Source organism: Vipera ursinii, assembly GCF_947247035.1.
Source record: "Vipera ursinii genome assembly, chromosome: 1".
In the NCBI taxonomy this organism is placed as follows: Eukaryota; Metazoa; Chordata; class Lepidosauria; order Squamata; family Viperidae; genus Vipera; species Vipera ursinii.
In genome coordinates, this window is record NC_139512.1 from 90,116,293 (window position 1) to 90,139,094 (window position 22,802).

At 36.0% G+C, this 22,802-nt stretch overlaps 1 protein-coding gene across 1 annotated transcript in view; it reads left to right on the forward strand.

The window, feature by feature from the left end:
• Nucleotides 1-22,802, forward strand: part of LUZP2 (leucine zipper protein 2) — a gene marked incomplete at both ends in the record, with an annotated part of 438,735 nt that overhangs the window by 311,027 nt on the left and 104,906 nt on the right. The window contains 2 exons of the mRNA XM_083349683.1: nt 4,100-4,162; nt 13,175-13,237. Of these exons, the coding sequence (XP_083205809.1) occupies nt 4,100-4,162; nt 13,175-13,237 (126 nt within the window). The remainder of the gene's footprint in view (nt 1-4,099; nt 4,163-13,174; nt 13,238-22,802) is intronic.

Below are 22,802 nucleotides of genomic sequence, written 5' to 3' on the forward strand. Positions count from 1 at the left end.
CCTGAAGGCTTTGAAAACAAAAGCTGTGATAGGAATATACACATTGAGTTCTCTGTATTGTAATCCCCTGGTTACTCTTCATTGCCTCACAGTAGCACACACACACCTGCAAAAAGCAGCTTGGAGCAATTTATCATTGCAGAAGGAGCTACTTTCACTGGGTAATAGACGAGAACAAGTTAAAATGTGTGTGAAACAAGATGCTGGATGCTGTCATTGCCCAGAAATTCTGCAAAAAGACACATGAGGGAAATTCAAACGTAAGCAGTGCCTGGGAATTATTTCTTTTTCCATTGACTCTATTTAGCTCATTTATTTGGATAAAGAAGTGTGTAATTTACAAATCAAACTTTTAGAGTTTCCATTAGGATATAGACTTAAATCTGTCTATTGAGTGCAATTAATATTCTGATTCAATTGGCAACGTGTTTCCTGTGCATATATTTTGCAGAATGCTATTACTAGCTAGCAATAAATTTGTACTGATATTACAGAGTCCTTAAGTAAAAGATCCAAATGCTTAGGGAACAGGTTTTCATATTGTTTACAGCTGGTTGATATTTGAAAGAGTTCACATATTTCATTTCAAAATATGTTTGGAGGCAATGTAAAAAGCAATGGAATACCCCGGCACACATAAACACTATGGTAATCCTTTTTTTTTCCAAGAAAGAGAGAGGGAGATTCAGTCCTTTTTAGGTTTTCTTTCTCAAAGAATCTATTGAAATACTATTTTCCTCCTTGTAAGAAAAGCTTTCCATTATCAACATCTTTTATATAAACCAAAGCAAAACAAAACATATTCCAGCTCCTAACAATAGTAGCCATATGGAGAATGAGGAGTATTGTAATTCAGTCCATCTGGAGATTAGCAGTTTGGGAAAAGTTACTTTATGGCAATTTTGGGACCACAAATAAATTCCTGATTACATTCTCACATTCTCCAGCCCCTCCCCCCTCTCTCTCTCATACCTCTCATGTCTTGCTCATCTTTTTCTCCCTCTCCCTCTCAACTCACTCTCATCTCTGTCATCTCTCTATCTCAATAGGGGCATTGTTTGTTATCCCACTTAAATTAAATCACATTTGTCAGTCGGTTGACCATTCGCTAGCTTGAAGAGATCTTGCTTTGGCTCTTCACAATCATATTTGATTTTTTACCACTCAGAATAGTTTAGAATCTTCTGCAGACTTGGTCAGCTCCCCGTGTAGCTCTAAATCATTAGTCTTTATGAATGTGATTAATTTAGAATCCCAACACAGACTTCCATCTATTGAGAAAGTTATCTTTTTGGTTGGTTTGTTTTTTAACCAGTAAAAACACGTGGCACCTTTTCCATTGATTGCTCAATTTGTTTGAAAGTCTTTGATAAGGAAGGTTATCCAAGACTTTTTGAAAGACCAAATATACAGCACAGGACTACCAAGATGATCTGTGTGTACAGTGCTTCTCAACCTCAGCAACATGCTGGCCAGGAAATTCTGGAAGGTTTAGTCTACCCATCTAAAAGTCACTGAGGTTGAGAAACACTGATTTAGTATGTTGTACTTTGGCACATATTTTTAAGAGGGGTGCTACACTGAATACCAAAAAAGGAGTTTAGTTAATTAGCACTGGCAATATTACAAAGTACATAATCTTATTTCATATGTGACTTTCGTGCAGAACTGAAAATCTCCTTTTCTCATGGAAAAGTGTAAATTCTTGTTTATATTCAAAGAAACCAAGGTTTAATCCCATTTGGAGGGGAAACCAACTTGATGACTTCCCTCTCCATTTTCAAGAGGGCTTCTATCCTGAATCATTATGTCAGTCTCTGAATATTACATTATTAGTACATTTGATCCAGAATAGGAATAAATGGGGAAACTGAATTTGAATCTGAAAGAACTTTTGCAGTAGGCCTGTCAGTTTACTTGAAAGGATCAGCTTGCATCTGTAACATATGCTCAGCATATTAATGTCATAAATGTTAATAGTTGTGTTTTTTTAAAAAAAATGTAATATTCATTATGTAAGCTCCTCTCTATGGAATACTGTGATGTTTAAATATATATAAGATCCATTAGAAACCACTTTAGGGTTTTTTCTAAAAAAAACAAGGCTTCTTCATACCCACATGCAATTAAATATAGACGGTAATAGGTTTTGTATAATAATGAGGATAGAAAATGTAGGTATGAAAAGAATTAAGGAGTTTGGCATAACTGTTGTGACAAGTATTTGGAAAAATTTCCATAGATGTTTTCATTCAAATGCAATGAACTAAAAGTGTGTCCACTTCTGTTTATAGGGGGACATTGTTACATTGCTAGAATTTCATCGTATACTAATAAATATAATCAAGATTTGAAGTAGGGTGTACCTTGAAGATAAAGCCAGCAAACCTACTGTATCATGTGGCAATGGCTTTTGCGGCTAACTTGTGTCGCTTATTTTGTAAAATTTGAAAGGTAGTGGTCATGTGGAAGGATCTTTGTATGTTAGTCCTCCATGCCAAAGTTATTGCTCACCAATGACATTGATGTGAGAATGTTGAAATATCCACCAGAAGTTAAGTCTTTACCTAATATATGCATTCCAGTCTTTACTGGAAGCCACAGTCAACAGCTATATGAAACAGTCCTACGAAGATAAGGAGATCCATATATAAAGCTTCTCCACAAGTGTTATGCATTAGGGTTAAAGAAACACTTGTATAACAGTCACCACTAAGAGGCATTGAACTGTAACCGTTCTGGCAGGAAGAAAAGGTTCAATCTGATTGGCTGACTGCATACCTGGCAAGGTATATAAAGGGTACAGGTAACCCTAGACAGCCAGTACAGTTGGTCACCAAATAAAGAGCTGTTTGGCTGTACTCATCTGCCTGGCATCATTCCTACTCTTCAGAACCCACTACAAAACAACAAGTAATTCTCATTGGTCTGAGATTCCTTCTTTGGTTGAAGATGAGGAGAATTAGTCATATCCAGTCAACTGTACTTTCAGGCATATAAATTCACTAGGTAACTTTGTGATTCTTTTTCACTCAGTTCAAGTTTTACTCACAGGGTTGTTGCTGAGGAAAAATTGGAGGAAGGAATGTAGGCCATCTTGAACTTTCAGAGAAAAGGCAGAATATATATCTAACAAATAAAATAAGGTAAAAACAAAAACAAAACTATGTTAAGAAGAAGATATGGAGTTCCATTGAGCTCCCGAATACTCCCATGAAATGATAGATGATGTAAACTAGCCAGAGTATGGGCTGTTTTGTGTAAAAAGACTGAATGGTATAAGTCCATCAACTGTGTTTTCAGCACATGGAGGTGGAGTGGATCACATTCTTTTGTATGTCTGTAATAGAGTAGAGCACTAGTAACAACTCAAAATAACTGATGAAGAAATGAAAATGAAATGAAAATAATTTAGAAATTATTCAATGATATACTTTTCAATTGATTTGATTTTGTTTTAAAAAAGGCAAACATCCTTATTTTGAAGAATGAAAAAATAAAAGTTGAGTGAGGATTGGAGTTTGTTAAATCACTCAGTGAAGGATGGGGCAGGATTTCACTATCGAAGCTATTCCAAAGAACTAGTTTATTCCAAAGACCTAGGATTATATTTTAGGGAAAGTTAAAAAAAAGATGATTTCAAGTCAAGCTGACTTTCTCATGGCTCTGTGGATACATCTATGTGGTTTTCTTGGGAGCAATAGAGAAATTATTTGCCACTCTCTTCTTCCATGCTTGTTTGTTTATTGTTACTTCTCTATTTAGCATATTATCCTTGTGTTTCATGGAAGTCTTCCACCTAGACTCCATCTTTCTTTGCTTTTCAGACTAAACAAGAGAGTCTGATGCCGGTATTACCTGAGACTTGTTAAAAACAAGAATGTGTTCTTCTATCCCACAAGGATAGAATCTTGAATGTATAATGCTACTTGTGACATTATCTATTTAGATTTCAAATATGTAGGTAAGTTGTTAGGTAGATACATTCCTCATAGCCAACTTGAAATCCCATCTCATATATTATGCTATCATAGTTACTAATTTACTGAATATTTGATTTCACATTAATAATATCAAAATATTTCTCTCCTTTTCTTAGAACAAGAGCCTGAAAAATAAACTCCTGTCAGGGAATAAGCTTTGTGGAATTCATGCAGAAGAGGTAAGAAATATATATATATAAAAACAGCACTATTCTGACCATAATAAGGACAGCTAAATAGAAGATGCCCCCTCAGCAAATTGACCTGTAGATTCTGAACACTTTATGACTCATTCTATAGCATTCTGGAAAATCTGCTTGATAGCAAACAATGTATATTAAATTCCAAAAATTCACAATCATTCCAAGAGTGAGAGATTAAATAAAAACAATAGTGCCAACCAAGTTGAAAGATTACCAGCAACAAAGGAATCTGGGCAGGGCATGGATTACTTTTTCTAAACAATGCCTCCTTTTCTCAGTAAACCATCATTCTGGATTGTATTGGACTGCCTGGTTCCTCCCCCCCCCCAAAAAAGGTTGACAGTTATATGCTACACGTTTATCTAATTGTATAATGTAGCCCTTTAGAGCCATGCACAGGATCGAAATGGGGATAGAGTATGCTGGTATGTTTGGAAAATGGAGCATATCTTCTTGTATATTTCTGAATCCAAAACAAATGAACTGAATACAAATTTTAATTACTCATGACAACTGCTGTTCTAAAAGAAATTGGCACTTTCATTGAATTTCCAGAAGTTATTCTATCATAGTTTGGCTATAAAATGGACATTAATCGAATTTGAATTCACTGAATTTTTCCCATTAATTTTTCCCAATGCAAAGGATTAAAACAGGAATTTCATGAAAGATTTGACCCCCAGTGATAACAAACAAAATAAAATCTATTGTTCCAGGTCACAAATCAAAGAATGTAAGGAACTAGTTGTGGCAACATATGTCTTTAATATTCTTAGTTTAAAGTAGTAGGAGTAGGAGTAGTAGTAGTAATAGTAGTTATAATGCAGCTATGCTTTGCTAAATCATTTGGGCACCAGCAAATAATTTTATAAATTTGATATAGTATGGAACTGACATGAAGAAATGTAGAAAGTGTTCAGTACTAAATTCTTTCTGCATCTGATTCAGCACCTATACAAGATTTTTTCATAGTGTTAGGTAGTATCAAAATCATCTCATTTCTTTTTCATAATATTAATTTATTTACTACCTTGCTCTTTGGAGTCACACTGGGCACCCTGAGCATTGTGGGCCATTTATTATAGAGATGGCTGTCTTTTTTCTCTATGTTCACAATTATTTATGTATGTGTTTATCATTCATTTATATGCTTCTATGCATCCATTTCTTTTTGGCTTTGACAATAAGTGATTCTGGTATACATTTCTGAGATCAGAAATTTTATCTAAAACATGTAACCTTTTAAAAACACGGGTAAATAGTATTTTCACAATTATAAAAAGCATACTATATAATTTGAAATCTCCATTAACTATTGTTATATTTTTCAAGGGTTGCAAATAGACTTAATTTTTGTTTCCATGCAGAATAGATATGATCTGTGTGATCACATAAATAATGCTGTTTCTTATTAAAAGAAAAGAGGACAGATACCTTCAACATTTCAAATAGTTTAGTGCTGTGTTTTAAGCAGAAAGCTTTGTGCTGGCTCAAAGATAGGAAATGAAATGCATTTCAAATAGTCATTCCTTGTCCTACTGCTATAGCTTTTGCATGATCCTGCTATAATATATCTAATAAAATGAAGAATAACTCATTCCAGATTACTATCTCAGGTAATCAGAGAGTGACCTTGGATTATTTTCACATATTCATCCTTTGTCATGTGCTTGCTTGCAGTGTCTCCAATACAACCAATGGTCTTGAGTCCTTCGTGTAATCAACTCTTGGTTATTTTGACTGTGATTGACCGAACAGTTGACTTTAGCAATAAACTTTGGCTTTTGCAGTGTCTCAGGATTGCTGAACTGGAGAAATGGTTAATGAACATGCTTATATATTCAGGAATTCTCCAGGGAATATATTATGATGGAATAGATTTACATGAATAACTACTGGAGGCAATTCAGCCTAGTTTACATTATGAGGATTGCATTTTCCAAACAAACCTTTATTTATATTTGTTTTCATGTTTAATAAATAAATAAATAAATAAATAAATAAATAAATAAATAAATAAATAAATAAATAAATAAATAAATAAATAAATGTTTCATCAGTTTTGGAATATTTTTATCTATGTCAATGGATTAAAAGATTCTACAAACGAATTGAATCATTGAATTGAATCACCTGGTCAGTTAAAACTCTTCTCTAGAATTTAGTAACATGTGTTACAGAAAAACACCAGTAGCCACAAATGAGCTTTATTTAGATACAACTTGCTTGGTGGTATTTATTTTAAAAAAATAGACTTTCCAACATCTTAAGATTCTATGGAAGTGCTTTGAAACTTCTACTTCATGCTATAAAGGCAAATAATTGTATGTATGACAATGCTAATAATTAGCATGGAATCAAGACTTTCCATTTGAAACATATGCCAAAATTAAAGCAAACTTTTGTCAGACTAACCAGGTAAACTCATAAATCTTGCAACACAGGAATAAATAAAAGGTAATAATGTATTACTTCAGCTTCAATTTAACTTTCTCTGCAGCTGTTCATCTAAGGAATTCAGTTGTGCTTGCATTTTTATCTACACACAAAACAGTAAAACAAAATGACAAACAACAACAAGGAATATCCATATGCTGGAAGGAAACTGTTGTTTTCTGTGAACAATAACACAATTTGATCCAAATTTATTGCCCCTACCATCCATCCATAATAATTGCCAGAAAAAGGAGGACATTTTTGGAGCAGCTGTTTCAACCTAATCCAAAACAAATTATGGGAAAATGACACACACATCTTTCTCGAGGAGGTAGGGGGCTTCTATTTTCCATTCCTAAAAGGTCAAATTAAATTGATTCCCAAAGCTGAACAACCATTAAACACAGCAACATAACTATGTAAATAAATGCTGATAGGAGTGGTTACAATCCCTTGGAGATGTTGTTCTGAGGCACCTGACTATGCTCCACTGGCAGAAGATAAATTGAGCATCTCATACAGCCCAGCCTGAATTGCTTAATGAAGCTTATTTCCCCTCAGGTGTACTGGAGGACTTTCATCTGTTACCCATTTCAGAGTTATGACTCAATGACTACTCTGCTTTATTTTCATATGTGGAATGAGGAGAGTACTACCATCCCAAAACCAAGACAAACTTTCATCCAGTCATTTGTCATTTGTGGAATTCTACTTAAAACATAGATAGCAAGAAGCAGTCATCGTTGTTTCTTTATGCCACTGAGCTTATTTGCATTCATCATTGACCAAGTACTCTATCCTGTGCCCAAGCTGATTCACTCTGAAATGGACTGAGACACTTTAGTAAGGGCTTTCAAAGTGTTTAGTCCAGATTGCAGACTACCATGTTATCCCGTTGAATAATTCCTCTGCTGCTGTGTCCACCCAGCTTCCTGCTCCAAGAAATGTCCTGCCACACATACACAAAGTAAAATAGATTCTTAAAAAAAATGCACAGAAAAGAGCAACGAAGATGATGATGATGATGATGATGATGATGATGATGATGATGATGATGATTATTATTATTATTATTATTATTATTATTATTATTATTATTATTATTATTATTATTTATTAAATTTATATACCGCCCTTCTCCCGGAGGACTCAGGGCGGTGAACAGGGCATATAAATAGAAATACAAAACTTAAAAAAAGGATTAAATAATTGCCCAATTAAAACAATCACAATATAAAACCCATTAAAACCCTAACGTTCCCCCATCAGGCCAGGCCAGCTTGTTCAAATAAATGGGTCTTTAGCCCGCACCGGAAGGAGCGAAGATCCGGTGCCGTCCGGAGCTCAACCGGCAGTTGGTTCCATAAAGCCGGGGCGCCCACAGAGAAGGCCCTCCCCCTGGGGGCCACCAGCCGGCATTCTCTGACCGGAGGCACCCTGAGGAGGCCTTCTCTGTGGGAACGCACAGGGCGGAGGGGAGTCGACGCCGGCAGCAGGTGGTCCCCAAGGTATTCCGGACCCATGCCATGTAAGGACTTAAAAACCATCACCAAGACCTTGAACCTTAGAGGTCTAGTGACTAAAACATATGAGGAAGAGTTGCAGGAACTGGATATGCCTAATCTAGTGAAGAGAAGGAGTCTTACAAGATTTGAGATCCTGTCAAAAAGAAGAGTGGGACACAACCTATTCACTTGAGGGCAAGAGAAGAAGTAATGGATGAAATCTTATCAAAGAGAGATCCAACCTAAAACTAAGAAGAAAATTCCTAACAATGAGAACAATTACTGTAATTGGTCAACAGATTGCCTTCAAAAGTTCTGAGTGCACCATCACTGGAGGTTTTTAGGAAGAGTTTGGACAGCCACTTCTCCAGAATAGTATAGGGTCTTCTGCTTGAGCAGGGGGTTGAAATAGAAGACTCTGTTATTTTTTATTCTGTTAAGTTAAAGAAATGCAGGCACAACCAGTGCTTTTATTTTTATTTTTTGTAAAAGAAAAAGGTGCCGGAACTCACACATGTCATACAACCCACCTTGCCTACCCTACAAGGTTCCATCCAAAAAAGGTGCCGGAACTCCGTTCTGAGCGTTCTATGAGGAAAAAAAGCCCTGGGCACAGAACAGATTTTTGGGGGTTGCGTGTGTTCCCATTTAGTTGGTCTTGTAGTCATTATGTCAGTCTCCAATCACAAACTCCCAAATAGCCCAAATCATCTAAGGCAGACTTGCGATGTCACATGAATCACACAATGTATCGGGATGGTTTTGCCATTGCTAGCAATGGGGTGGGTGTGGCTTCTGGATGACACATCTGGCCTGCAGGCTGGCAGTTTGACACCCCTGATCTAAGAGCTATATTGGAGGTAGGAGTGAATACTTCCATCTCAAGTGATTGGAAAAATGAAGAAAAGTATGGCACTAGATTACTTAGTTTTATTTTTTTAAAAAAAAATGACAAAGGTAGGATGCTCATAGTAAGAAAAAAAAGGAAGGAAGATGAAATGGAGGAAGCTGTAGGTATTGGCTATGTTTCAGATCAGTATCTTTCATATATGCAAGAACTTTTTAAACTACTGTTTTCGCATTTAGAGTAAATTTTACCATTTAGCATTTTAGCATTTAGAGTAAAAGACTGTTCTAAAAGGTAATAGGGAGCAAGGTAAATATTAACTCAGTTGAAGGCCAGTCCTTCCTCAGCTGAATAGACAATAGACTTATACGGAATGAGGTCTACTCCCAAACCAGACAGAAAGTTTGCAGATCATAAAATGGAAAAGTGAACATCACAAATTAAACAAGAAAAAGTACCCCCAGTACTCACAATAATAGAGTGATTACTAGACAGTGACATTGTCTATTGTTGATCTCCAAAGATAGTTGGTGGACAGTTCTGATAACAGTGCAACAAAACAATACAAATCAATATATTATAATCACCATTGCCTTATTGTCTTTCCTAATCAAAATTATGAAATATTTATAGTGCCCTCTTCTTTCTCTCCTTTGTTTTGTTATCTGAATACATTAACCCATTTATTCGCAATTCCCCTGTTCATATAGACAACAAGATCAGGAATTCTGGGATTTGTAGAATTAATATTGCCCTATTGGCCCACCAGGTTTTTTTTTTCTTCTGTATGTTCTTTTTCTATTAGGCACATCTTTACTATTTTTAATAGATTCCTTTTACCTTAAATGTTTTGGAATATATTGAATGTGTGTGTGTGTGTGCGCACACACAAACATACATAAACATTGCAGCATAACTCTGAATAAGCTAACACAATAGTTTTAATTTAAATAGGGGAAGGGTTAGGGTTAGGGAATTTGCCTTTTTGCAAAATAAAGTAATAAAGCTGTGCATTTGAGTATTCACTGTAGGTAAATTGTAGTTTTATCATGGAGACCTGAAGTGACTAATTCCTGGAATTGCTCACTGATCATCTTTCCAAGGAAATATATATTTTATAATAGAAGATGTGTTTAAAAATAAACCTGCCTGGCTGTGAGTTTTCTTGAGATAACAGGATCTGCACTAGATTTCTTCTGCATAGCAGGAACTTGGTGCAACAGATGCATTTGGTATCTAATGATAAAAAAGCACTTTATGAGCTATATATTTCGAACAGCTTGGGTAACTTCAAAGTAGTGACATTATGCTGAATTTTAATCATGAGTTAAAATGCTTCAAATATTGACTTATCAACAGAAATGGCAAGAAATGTCATCTAGCCAGAGGTGATTATGTATATAGGATACTGAAGAAGGAACAGATTTTGGTAATGGAGAACATAGTTTGTATTGGAGTAGGTGTAGATAGATAGATAGATAGATAGATAGATAGATAGATAGATAGATAGATAGATAGATAGATAGATAGATGAAAGAAAGAAAGAAAGAAAGAAAGAAAGAAAGAAAGAAAGAAAGAAAGAAAGAAAGAAAGAAAGAAAGAAAGAAAGAAAGAAAGAAAGAAAGAATATTATGCAAACTCTTTTTATAAGCATGGTTGGAATGACAAGGTGCGTATTGCTAACACCTTATGACAACAACTAGTTCTGATTAAATATCTTACTGTGCTGATAGTCTTCATCTGGCCACATGAACATGTGGCTGTTTGCATGAATTAATAATTCAAAAGATATTTTGGATGCGTCTTGTGAATTGTTGGCATCTATCCTACATTACATACTAATTGGGTGATATGCAGTGACAGAAAACATACAAGCAATACATCTTTGCCAGAAGTATCATCTGTTTCTTTTTTTAATCCATTTGGAACTATAATTTGCAAGGGGGACTTCATTTTTTCCCCCTCCCTCTCTTTCTATTCCTTCAATTCAGTTTTGTTTCCTGGCAATTGCACAAACAAATCCATGCATTATTTTAGCAACAATATTAAGTAGTTTACAATTGCCTTCTTCCTAGGGCTGAGAGAGACAGTGATTGGCCCAAGGTCACCTAGCTGGTTGTGTGCTAAAGCAGTAGGAGAATTCTTAGTTACCCATTACCTCTATTACACCAAACTGGCTTGCTCTAATTATCTATCAATATCTGCTTGGAACATAGTATGTTGAAAAGTCTTTAAACACTTCTTGTACCTGCTTAAGAATTTTTTTAATACTTCATTTTTATTATTATTTTTTCACAAGGTCTTCGATTTTAGATTGGCCATCCAATTTTTGAATAACGTTTTGTAAAAGTCATAAAAAGGAACAAATAATGAAGGACTGGGAAGTAGCCTAGATATGAATAAATAATGAAGAGAGGGCAGTCACTGAAAACCAGGAAATAATGATGATGATGATGATGATGATGATGATGATGATGATGATGATGATGATGCATAAAAAGTCAAAATTGAGAAGACAGCAACAGACTGACTACAAGTAGCAGCATGACAAAGTAGCAACAAAGGTGCATTGGAAGATCTGCAAGAAATATCATTTGCCTGTAAGCAAGAACTGTGGTGGGATCATAAAATAGAGAAAGTCATAGAAAATGATAAAGTTAAACTGCTCTGGGACTTCAGAATTGAAACAGATAAGCACCTGCAACATAACACCCCAGACTTAACAATTGTTGATAACAAAGACAAAAAAGTTTGGATAGTGGACATGGCAGTGCCTGGAGATAGCAGAATAGATGAGAAAGAACTGGAGAAGATAACAATATACAAAGACCTACAAATAGAAATAGAAAGACTGTGGCAAAGGCAAGCAAGGGAAGTACCAATAGAAATAGGTGCCTTGGGTCCAATCCAAAAACAACTGGAGCACCACTTGAACACCATTGGCATTGACAAATTCACCATTAGTCAATTGCAAAAGGCGGCCTTACTAGGAACTACTTCCATCCTGTGACAATATCTATAATACCATCAAACATCCACATCTGCCTATCCCATGTCCTTGGTAAGGACTCGATAGGTGGACAAAAGTGCCAAATCCAGTCTGAACATCTGGCTGACTGTGCAATGATTAATAATAATAACAATAACAATAACAATAACAATAACAATAACAATAACAACAACAACAACAACAATAATAATAATAATAATAATAATAATAATAATAATAATAATAATAATAATAATAATAATAATAATATTGGAAGGGACCTTGGAGGTCTTCTACTCCAACCTCTTGCTCAGGCAGGAAACCCAGAAATGATTTTCCAGTCTCTTCTTAAAAACTTCCAGTGTTGGAGTATTCACAACTTCTGGAGGCAGGTTGTTCCACTGATTAAATTGTTCTGTCAGGGTAATTTCTCCTTAGTTCTAGGTTGCTTCTCTCCTTGATTAGTTTCCATCCGTTGCTTCTTGTCCTGCCTTCAGGTGCTTTAGAGAATAGCTTGATTCCCTCTTCTTTGTGGCAGCCCCTGAGATATTGGAACACTGCTATCATTTCCCCCCTTGTCCTTCTCTTCATTAAACTAGACATACCCAATTCCAGCAACCATTCCTTATATGTTTTAGCCTTCCAGTCCCCTGATCATCTTTGTTGCTTTTCTCTGCACTCTTTCTAGAGTCTCAACATCTTTTTTACATTGTGGTGACCAAAACTGGATGTAGTATTCCAAGTGTGGGCCCTACTCCTCCTCTTCATTAAACTAGATATACTCAATTTCAGCAACGGTTCTTTATATGTTTTAGCTTCTAGTCTCCTAATCATAAAGGAGATGAAGGGTAAAGCAGAGAAAGGGACAGCTTCTTTATATGAGCTTCCCTTCACATGTATGACTTATGCTCTAACCCGAGTATTCGTTTCTAGTCATCTCTTATATCCGTGGGATATTGGGATTATTTTCTGTCCTGAACTTTGTGTGTTTACTGCAGAAACAGCACTACAACTAGAGCAACTCTGCTTCATTTCATTAGAAGATTAGGTTATCCCACACACCCCAAAATGTAATAATTCAGCAGCCTGCCCCCCACCCCCCAAAAATCTCAGGATACATTGTCCTATTGCCTGAAGTTTATATTTAAAACTCTGTACATGAAGCTGTATTGCATTACTTAAAAGATTAATATATTATCCTCTGCTTACAGTCAAAAAAGATTCAAGCCCAACTGAAGGAGCTTCGCTATGGGAAAAAGGATTTGATATTTAAGGTGAGTTTCTCACTTGAACTGGCAATGATATTTGCTTAAAGACAGTGCAACATTAAAATAATCTGACCAAATGGTTTTGTTCCTCTGACACCAATGGAGGAAAATCACAAAAATGTCAACATACATATTCAAAGGGATTTGAGGGGAAAAAAGAAAGGTACATTTAATTTCCATGCTTCATGATCCAAATACTCATGTATTTCCGCCTTTTTTAATGGAGAAAATGGTCTCAGAGGGCACAGCTTCCCAAGAAAAATCAAGCAGTTCTAAAACATTGATCAGGCTGTTTATTTCTCATGTAAAGACCTCAAGTCTTCTTCAAGGAGGAATATTTTAACTTTTTTTTAAAAAAAATATTTAGTTAAGGTTGTGCCATCTTGTAAAACTTTTCTGTCTCCTTTCCCATTTTTAGTTTTCTTATTGATGTAATTTTGATTTAATCCTTGTACCATGGATGTTTTATTTCATACCATAATGTTTTAGGTTTTTATTTAACACCAAAGTAGATGACTGTCATGGGATAAATATTACACTACTGTAAAATATTGTAAGATGGTGGCCTATGAAACAGATCTTCTTTATCTAAATGTATGCTGTGCTTTAAAAAAAAGCTACAATAATTAAAAACTGAGACATACTTTACTGCCAGTACAAAATACATATCTCAAAGCACTCTGAAAACCGATTTTCCTTTATGAAAGCAGTCCACTATGTGATGAGGGGAAAAGTTAAGGGTGCTTGTTAAAATTAATGGGCTAAAAAGTTTTTTTTTTCCTCATGGAACAGAAAATGTGTATAAACATGTAACTAGTGTCTTTATTTTAAAAATGAAGTCAGTACATACATCTTTTAGTGTTTTTTTTAAAATTAGAATACCAGATAAGGATCAAGGAGTAAGGATCACGGATCATACATCCTAATTCATCTTGTCCTCAACCTCTCTAAAGTGCATTATCTAAAATAGGCATTTATTTTATAAAATGCATTTATTTTAAGGCATTATTTTACACAAAGAAAAGAGCCCCAGTAACTGTCAGGAGGGCTGGAAGGTCTGCAAATTAAATGTTCCCTGCTAGAGGCCTTTGAAGTTGCAATATGATTTTAGTGTCTCAATATCTGTGATGTGTGTGTTTGTGTATGTATGAGTTAGCATTCAATTGTCATCAGGAAAGCCAAGAATACTATTAACCTAAAAGAGTCCTTTGTGTTTACATTCAGCATTCAGTGGGGAGAAATGCTCTTGGAGATGGACTTAGTCTTGATACACCCAACCTTTTTTCGGTATTCCCCTTGGTAAATTAGGTGAATGTTTTCTAAATATTTGGTTGCACCTAGGTACAGATGTATAACTATAATAACACAATGTGATATTATTCCCTTATGTTTGCTGTTTTGTCTGTTAAAAAAACCACTGATTTTGTTCCTGGGTACAAAATCAGTAATATGCATTACTGTTAATCTGCAGAAGATAGAAATGTCTTTCTATTGATTTTTTTTACAAGTTAAAAGCTTATAAATAAAAGGAGGAGAATGATCCTTAGTGGAATATCTAATGCAGGAAAAGAAAGGCTTCTTTTTCTGTTCTAACTGCTGTCAAAACCACCACCACCACCACAATCACCACAGAGGACATTAAGGGACTATTAGCTCTTAGTTCCAATCTATAACATGCAGGTGTGTTTCATAAGATAGCTTTAAAATAATGACATATAAGATTTATTGTATCAGTTGTGGTTGGATGTACTACTGGTTTAAAAAATGTAGCCACTATACATTTTAAATCTTTGTCAGATACTTGGCAGAATTGTAGCCTGGCTTCTGCTATCTTGACGTCCATTAGCTTGGTGCTGTGTGCAACTAATTTTAGCGGATGACCAAAACCTTGTAGCAGTATACCATAAATGTTTATTATAAATAGTTATGGTAAACATATTTATTTAAAAAAAAAACAAAGTTTTTTTTCTTTGCAACCAATCAATTTGTTATACCTGTTAAGTTCCATTGGAAATATTCTTAAATACCATGGCTGAAATTTAAAGAATTATGACTGGAATACTCTGTTTTCTAAGACCTTTCCATTGTATATCTTTGTATCGACTGAAAAAAGCATCTGGAAAAGTGTAAAACTCCCCATAGCTCTGTATAATTAGCACAGGATTACAGCAAACAAAGAGTAATAAATAATTCAAATAAGCCCTACTTCCCTCTCTTTATGCTTCTACCCAAACCAGGAAAGACATGGAATGCAGAGAGGGAGTTGATAAATAAATTATTATATTTGGTAAAGGGAATTAAAAAATTAGGAAAATGTAATAAAAGCACTATTTGCATGACAATGAAACAGTACAGCACTAACAGTTCATTCTGAAAAGGCATGTATGAGGCTGAAAGGTGCAGTACTCCTTTATTTGAAACTTCAAATATATATATATATATATTGTTCACATATTTGAATCCCATCACTGAGTTGACCTGGTACAAAGTCCCCACTGCCACATAAACACACTTTCCATGCAGAAGACTTGGAGTGGAAATTGATCTTTTCACTCTTTTGGTAACTGCTTTGAACTTAGGATGGGGGACCCTACCTTTCTTTTTTGTATATATACAAATTTTATTGATTTTCTAATATTACATTCACATATTTGAAAAGCAATGTGGTGACTGAGTAGTAGTGATTCAATTACATACAGATATCACTAGTACAGATTTCAGATTGCTACCATAAACATTTCCTCTCTTTTTCCCTTCATATATACTGTCTATTTGTAAATTAAAAGACAAATTTTATCTTATTAATCACATAGAAGATAGCTTTCTTACATATATCTAAAGTTTTTAGTTTACACATATTCTAGTTGTTTTAACATTCAATCTTTTAAAACAATCAATGACCTAATAGATTTTTCAGTTTTAATCTCCACCAACATTTAGATTTAACATTTGATATTTATCATTCCAAAAATTTTTAATATACTCCCAATTCATCTATCATTATTCCTCACAAAGTCTAATATTCAAAATACACATCCTGTCTACTTAACTTCTGACCCTCTGTCAACAGGTTAAGGATACAATGTGATATCCTTCCTTTTTGCTAGTTTTCAGGGTTTTTTAAGTAATAATCAAAATTTCTTTTTATTTCAGTATTTAATACTTCCTCTCTCTTCCTCTTTGTATCTGCTATCTCTTGCTTAAACTAATAATTTTTTTGTTTTTAATGTTCCATATAGACCTATTTATTGCTTTTAACAATGTTTTAGCTTATCTACATTGTTCACCCTTACATGACCTTTATACACAAATCAATATTCAAATTAGGTATTAGTATTTATACTGCTAAATTTTAATGGCCAATTTTTTTTTTATCTCAGTTCATAACAATGTCTTGTGTTCAACATGCACATCTTATCTATTTAAGTACGTTGTGTTTTAGATTTCCATAAGATGGTCAAAACTCATTCTTCTTGAGTCTTATTCTGGCTTTTTTTCCTTTGCCAAATCATCTTCCATGTCCTTGTTTTTGGGTCATTGAACCAGTCTCCTTTTAATATCATGTATATTAATTGATATTGACAAAACCATCTGGTTGCTATTTTTTTGAGAGGACTTGTAGCTCTAGTGGGTCATCTGTTTATTCTTCCATATCGACGTGGTTGTTCTGAATTGTTTATCTTCTCATCCAACTGTTCTTTTTCTAAATCCTCTGGTTCCTTCTGAATTGTATAAGAAATATTTTCCTTTTTCCAAGTTGTCAATGTCTTTTCTGGATTTTCAAATGTCAATATTTGTTGAATAGTAGATTCTTCTTTCATAGTATTTGAATGTTTCATTTTTTCTGTTGTATTTTATATAGATGATTCTTTAGTTGTAGTCAAAGTTTGGGCTTTCATATCTGGACTGTCTTCTTGTTCCAGCACATAGCCTCTTAGTATTTCATTGGTTGTGGTAATAATTTGGATTAATGTTTTCAACATAGCGAGAGTTTGTTGTTCTTCATCTATAAGGAAATTTTGTTCCTGGTCTTCTTCCATATTGGTATTTTAAGCTAAAGGCTTTACACTTAGAAAATCCAAAAGAGAGATTTTTTTTTCCCTAGGTAGGGAATACAAAGCCTTTCACAGCTGTTGTTTCAAAGTTCTCAAGGTTATGTATCTTATCTATTTCCCTGGGCAGTCAGCCAGGCCCCTTTTAAAGTTTCCCTTTGAGTCCCAAAGTTGTCTTAATCTTTTCAGTTTTTCTTTTTTGTTTTTGTTTCATAAGAAAGAATCCAGATTTCCAACAGAAGTAGACAATGAAAAATAGGAAATAAAAAATCTTTCAATCCACATGCTTTGAGAAATAAGGTTCCAATTGGTATTCAGTAACTTTTCCAATGTTTAAAACACCCATGGGTATTTATTTATTTAATTGAATTTCTATACTGCCCTTCTTCTGAAGGACTCAGGGCGGTGTACAGGGCAATAAAAGCAATAAAAACACTACATACAAAAGTTAAAAGTAAGATTAAATTAATTTAGCCCTAACAATAAATAGTTAAAAATACCCCAAACCCTTAGACCAGGCCGGCCTGTTCAAATAAGTAGGTTTTCAGATCACGGTGGAAAGAGCGAAGGTCGGGAGCCATCCGGAGCTCCACCGGTAATTGATTCCAAAGGGCTGGCATGCCAACAGAGAATGCTCTCCCCCTGGGGGCCGCCAGCTGACACTCTCTGACCGACGGCACCCTGAGGAGGCCCTCTCTGTGGGAGCGCACAGGACGAAGGGAAGATGACGCCGGCAGCAGGTGCTCCCATAAGTAATCTGGACCTATGCCATTTAGGGCTTTATAGGTAATCACCAGCACCTTGAATCTCATTTATTTGCCACTCTTTCTGGAGGGAGGGTGAAAGTCCCCCTTCCCTCACCGCAGGGGGGAGAATGCTTAGCAGCTTAAGGAGGTACAGAGAGTAATTAGGGTGTAAAAGAGGTAGATCTCACCCAGTCTCTTCCGTGCTGCTTTAAGAGTTGCCTGGTGGAAAATGTGACTTTGGCTGTTCACAGCCTAGGGATGAGTCACAATGGCCGGCCTTTTCATCTGCCGGTTTGGAGGGAACTCCAGGTCTAACGGGAGAGTTGCAGCTCTTCCGCAATCTAGCGAGTGCTCCTCCTTGCTGTTCACCTCTTTGGGGTGACTTTCAGCCCTTTTCAGGGGGCCCCAGTGATGCTAAACTGGACAGGGGAGAGAGAGCAAGTCTCCCAGCTGTCCATAGCAGCTGCGTGGCAAATCAAAAGCCAGGGGACCCTACCTTTCACTTTCCCCTAGTGTAGTGTGGATTAGTCACTGAAGAACCAAATAGAACCATAAGTACCCAAAGACCATTTTGGCCTTTATGACATAGGAATAATAAAAAACACAGATTGAATCAGTCTAAGAATCAGAGCCTGAGTTAGGGAGCTCAGAGGATAGAATTTAAAAATACACTATATTATCAAATAATACGTGATATTATGTAAAGTATTAGCATTTTATATTAAAAACTACCAACAGATACATAATTGCATTCCATATAATAGTTAATTGGATCTAAAAAGAGAAATGAATTGGATTTTAAATGAAAAAGGAGCAAGAACAAAATTAGGAAATCTAGTTCTCCAAGAACGTTTCAGTGGAGAACATTTTAACAAAGGGTTTGTTGCAGTTGATCTGGTTTTAAACATTTATTTAGACTCTTTTTAGCAACATCCAGATATGCAATCTTAAGGTTGCATTTTGTAAGCATCCCCACTCATTTTAATACAGTGGTATCTTGGTACTCATCATTAATTGGTTCCGGGAGGAATGATGAGTAACAAAAACAATGAGTACGAAACATTTTTTTCCTATAAAGAATAATGTTGTTGTTGTTGTTAGCTGCGAAGTCGTGTCCGACCCATCGCGACCGTATGGACAACATTCCTCCAGGCCTTCCTGTCCTCTACCATCTTCTGGAGTCCATTGAAGATCACGCCTACTGCTTCAGTGACTCCATCCAGCCACCTCATTCTCTGGCGTCCCCTTCTTCTATTGCCCTCGATCTTTCCCAGCATTAGGCTCTTCTCCAGTGAGTCCTTCCTTCTCATTAGGTGGCCAAAGTATTTGAGTTTTAGTTTCAGGATCTGGCCTTCTAAAGAGCAGTCAGGATTGATCTCCTCTAGGACTGACCGGTTTGATCACCTTGCAGTCCAAGGGACTCGCAGGAGTCTTCTCCAGCACCAGAGTTCAAAGGCCTCAATTCTTTGGCACTCAGCCTTTCTTATGGTCCAACTTTCACTGCCATACATTGCAACTGGGAAGACCATAGCCTTGACTATACGCACTTTTGTTGACAGGGTGATGTCTCTGCTTTTTAGTGTGCTGTCTAGTGTGCTGGCTTTCCTCCCCAGGAGCAAGCATCTTTTAATTTCTTGGCTACAGTCCCCATCTGCAGTGATCTTGGAGCCCAGGAAAATAAAATCTGTCACTACCTCCATTTCTTCCCCATCTATTTGACAGGAATTGAGAGGGCCGGATGCCATGATCTTGGTTTTCTTAATGTTAAGTTTCAACCCAACTTTTGCACTCTCCTTCTTCACCCGCAACAAGAGGCTCTTTAGTTCTTCTTCACTTTCTGCCATTAGAGTGGTATCATCTGCGTATCTTAGGTTGTTGATATTTCTTCCGGCAATCTTAATTCCAACTTTTGATTCATCTAGCCCTGCCTTTCTCATGATGTGCTCTGCATATAAGTTAAATAGGCAGGGCGACAATATACAGCCTTGCCGGACTCCTTTCCCAATTTTGAACCAATCAGTGGTTCCATGTCCAGTTCTCACTGTTGCTTCTTGACCTGCATATAGGTTTCTCAAGAGACAAATAAGATGGTCTGGTACTCCCATCTCTTTAAGGACTTGCCACAGTTTGTTATGATCCACACAATCAAAGGCTTTAGCATAGTCAATGAAGCAGAAGAAGATGTTTTTCTGGAACTCTCTAGCTTTCTCCATGATCCAGCGTATGTTGGCAATTTGAACTCTAGTTCCTCTGCCTTTTCAAAATCCTGCCTGTACTTCTGGTAGTTCTCGATCCACATACTGCTGGAGTCTAGCTTGTAGGATTTTAAGCATGACTTTGCTAGCATGAAAAATGAGTGCAATGGTGCGAGAGTTTGAACATTCTTTGGCACTGCCTTTCTTTGGAATTGGAATGTAAACTGATCTTTTCCAATCCTGTGGCCACTGTTGAGTTTTCCAAATTTGCTGGCAAATTGAGTGTAGCACTTTTACTGCATTGTCTTTTAAGATTTTGAATAGCTCAGCTGGAATACTGTCACCTCCACTAGCTTTGTTGTTGCTCAGCTTTTCTAAGGCCCACTTCACTTCACATTCTAGGATGTCTGGCTCGAGGTCAGTGACCACCTCATTGTGATTATCGGGGACGTTAAGCTCATTCTTGTATAGTTCTTCTGTGTAATTTTGCCACCTCTTCTTAATCTCTTCTGCCTCTGTTAGGTCCCTGCCATTTTGGTCCTTTATCATGCCCATTTTTGTATTAAACGTTCCCTTCATCTCTCCAATTTTCTTGAAAAGATCTCTGGTCCTCCCTATTCTATTGTTTTCTTCTATTTCTTTGCACTGTTCATTTAAGAAGGCATTCTTATCTCTTCTAGCTATTCTCTGGAATTCTGCATTCAATTGGGCGTATCTTTCTTTTTCTCCCTTGCCTTTCGCTTCCCTCCTTTCCTCAGCTATTTGCAAAGCTTCCTCAGACAGCCATTTTGCTTTCTTGCATTTCTTTTTCTTTGGGATGGTTTTGGTTGCTACCTCTTGTACAATGTCGCGAACCTCTGTCCATAGTTCTTCAGGCACTCTGTCTATCAGATCTAATTCCTTAAATCTATTTGTTACCTCTACTGTATATTCAACAGGGATATGATTTAATTCATACCTGAGTGGCCTAGTGCTTTCCCCTACTTTCTTCAGTTTAAGCCTAAACTTTGCAAGGAGAAGCTCATGGTCTGAGCCACAGTCAGCTCCTGGTCTTGTTTTTACTGACTGTATAGAGCTTCTCCATCTTTGGCTGCAGAGCATATAGTCAATCTGATTTCTGTGTTGACCGTCTGGTGATGTCCATGTGTAGAATAATGTAGTGAGTCACAAAGCACCTGACACTGACAAGTTCTAGCTTACGTCTTGAGTACCAAACAAATGATGGAACCATGACAAAATTTTCACATCAAAACGTGTTGAGTTCCAACTTCAATGAGTTTCAAAGCAGCTGAGTACCAATCTACCATGGTACTGATGTGACAAATTATCTGTATATTTGAACATGCAAAACTGACAATTATAAGTTGGATTTCTTTCACAACATGATGTCTATAAATACTAACTTTCTTCTTGAGAAATCTCCAAAACATTTAAGGAACCCAAAGATTTCCAAGAATATTGAAAATATGGATGGACAAGCTACACTAGCCTCAGAATAATTCTGTTTTTTTTTTTTGCCTGAGCTTTCTATTGGAATGTTGAAATGAATGAATGAAGTAAATGAAAGATCTCCATGTCTGTTCTTAAATATTCTCAAAAATTTTGGGCCTTTTAAGAAGAGACCAAACATATCAAACAATGTGCCTTAACACTGTTATTTACATTACTTTGAGGGGTTTTTCTAAATTTGTTTAGAAAGAAACAGGAAAGGAAGATTGACACAATCAAGTCCATTACAAACCAAGCTTAATTCTTATATGGCTTTCCAAACTAGATGAATATGCATTTTTTTTCTCATTTGAAATGTATCTACATCACTACATGAACTCATCAGTCTGCTGCATTCAATTTATTTTGCTTCAAGGGTATTTTGAATAACAGTTTGGTTTATTATAAAAACAAAAGGAGCTTTTAAAAACCTCTTCTAGGCTACCCTGCCTCCTTTACAGGGACAAACTGAAGATGTATGGAAAAATATCTTCTGAAACAGATTTGCTTCTCAATACTGTCCAATACTGCCAAGATATTGTGATATGCAAGTGCTACCTTTACTACCAACATGGGAAAAACTAGTATAAACTGAAAGAATCAAAACTTCCCATGAAAATAACATCAAGATTCTGGATGAAGACAATTACTACAAATATCTGGACATCCTTCAAGCTGACATTAAGCATGCTGAAGTCAAGAAGACTAGAATGCCTAATGTCAGTTTGAAGAATGTCCAGGTATTAGCAGTAATGATCTTTATTTTTATTTATTTATTTTTATTTATTTATTTTATTAAACTTATATACCGCCCTTCTCCCGTAGGACTCAGGGAGGTTCACAAGGTTTTTTAAAACAATGCAACAAGTTACAAAAATTAAAAAAAATAAAATAATTACATTAACCTTGAAATATAACCCAATTACAATTAAAAATACAAATAAAACCCCAGTTAATATCCTCAGTCTAGGCCAGAAAGCTTGAAGAGCCAGGTCTTCAGGTCCCGGCGGAATGAACGAAGGTCGGGGCAGTCCTAAGCTGTACAGCCAGCTGGTTCCAAAGGGCCGGCGCACCCACAGAGAAGGCCCTC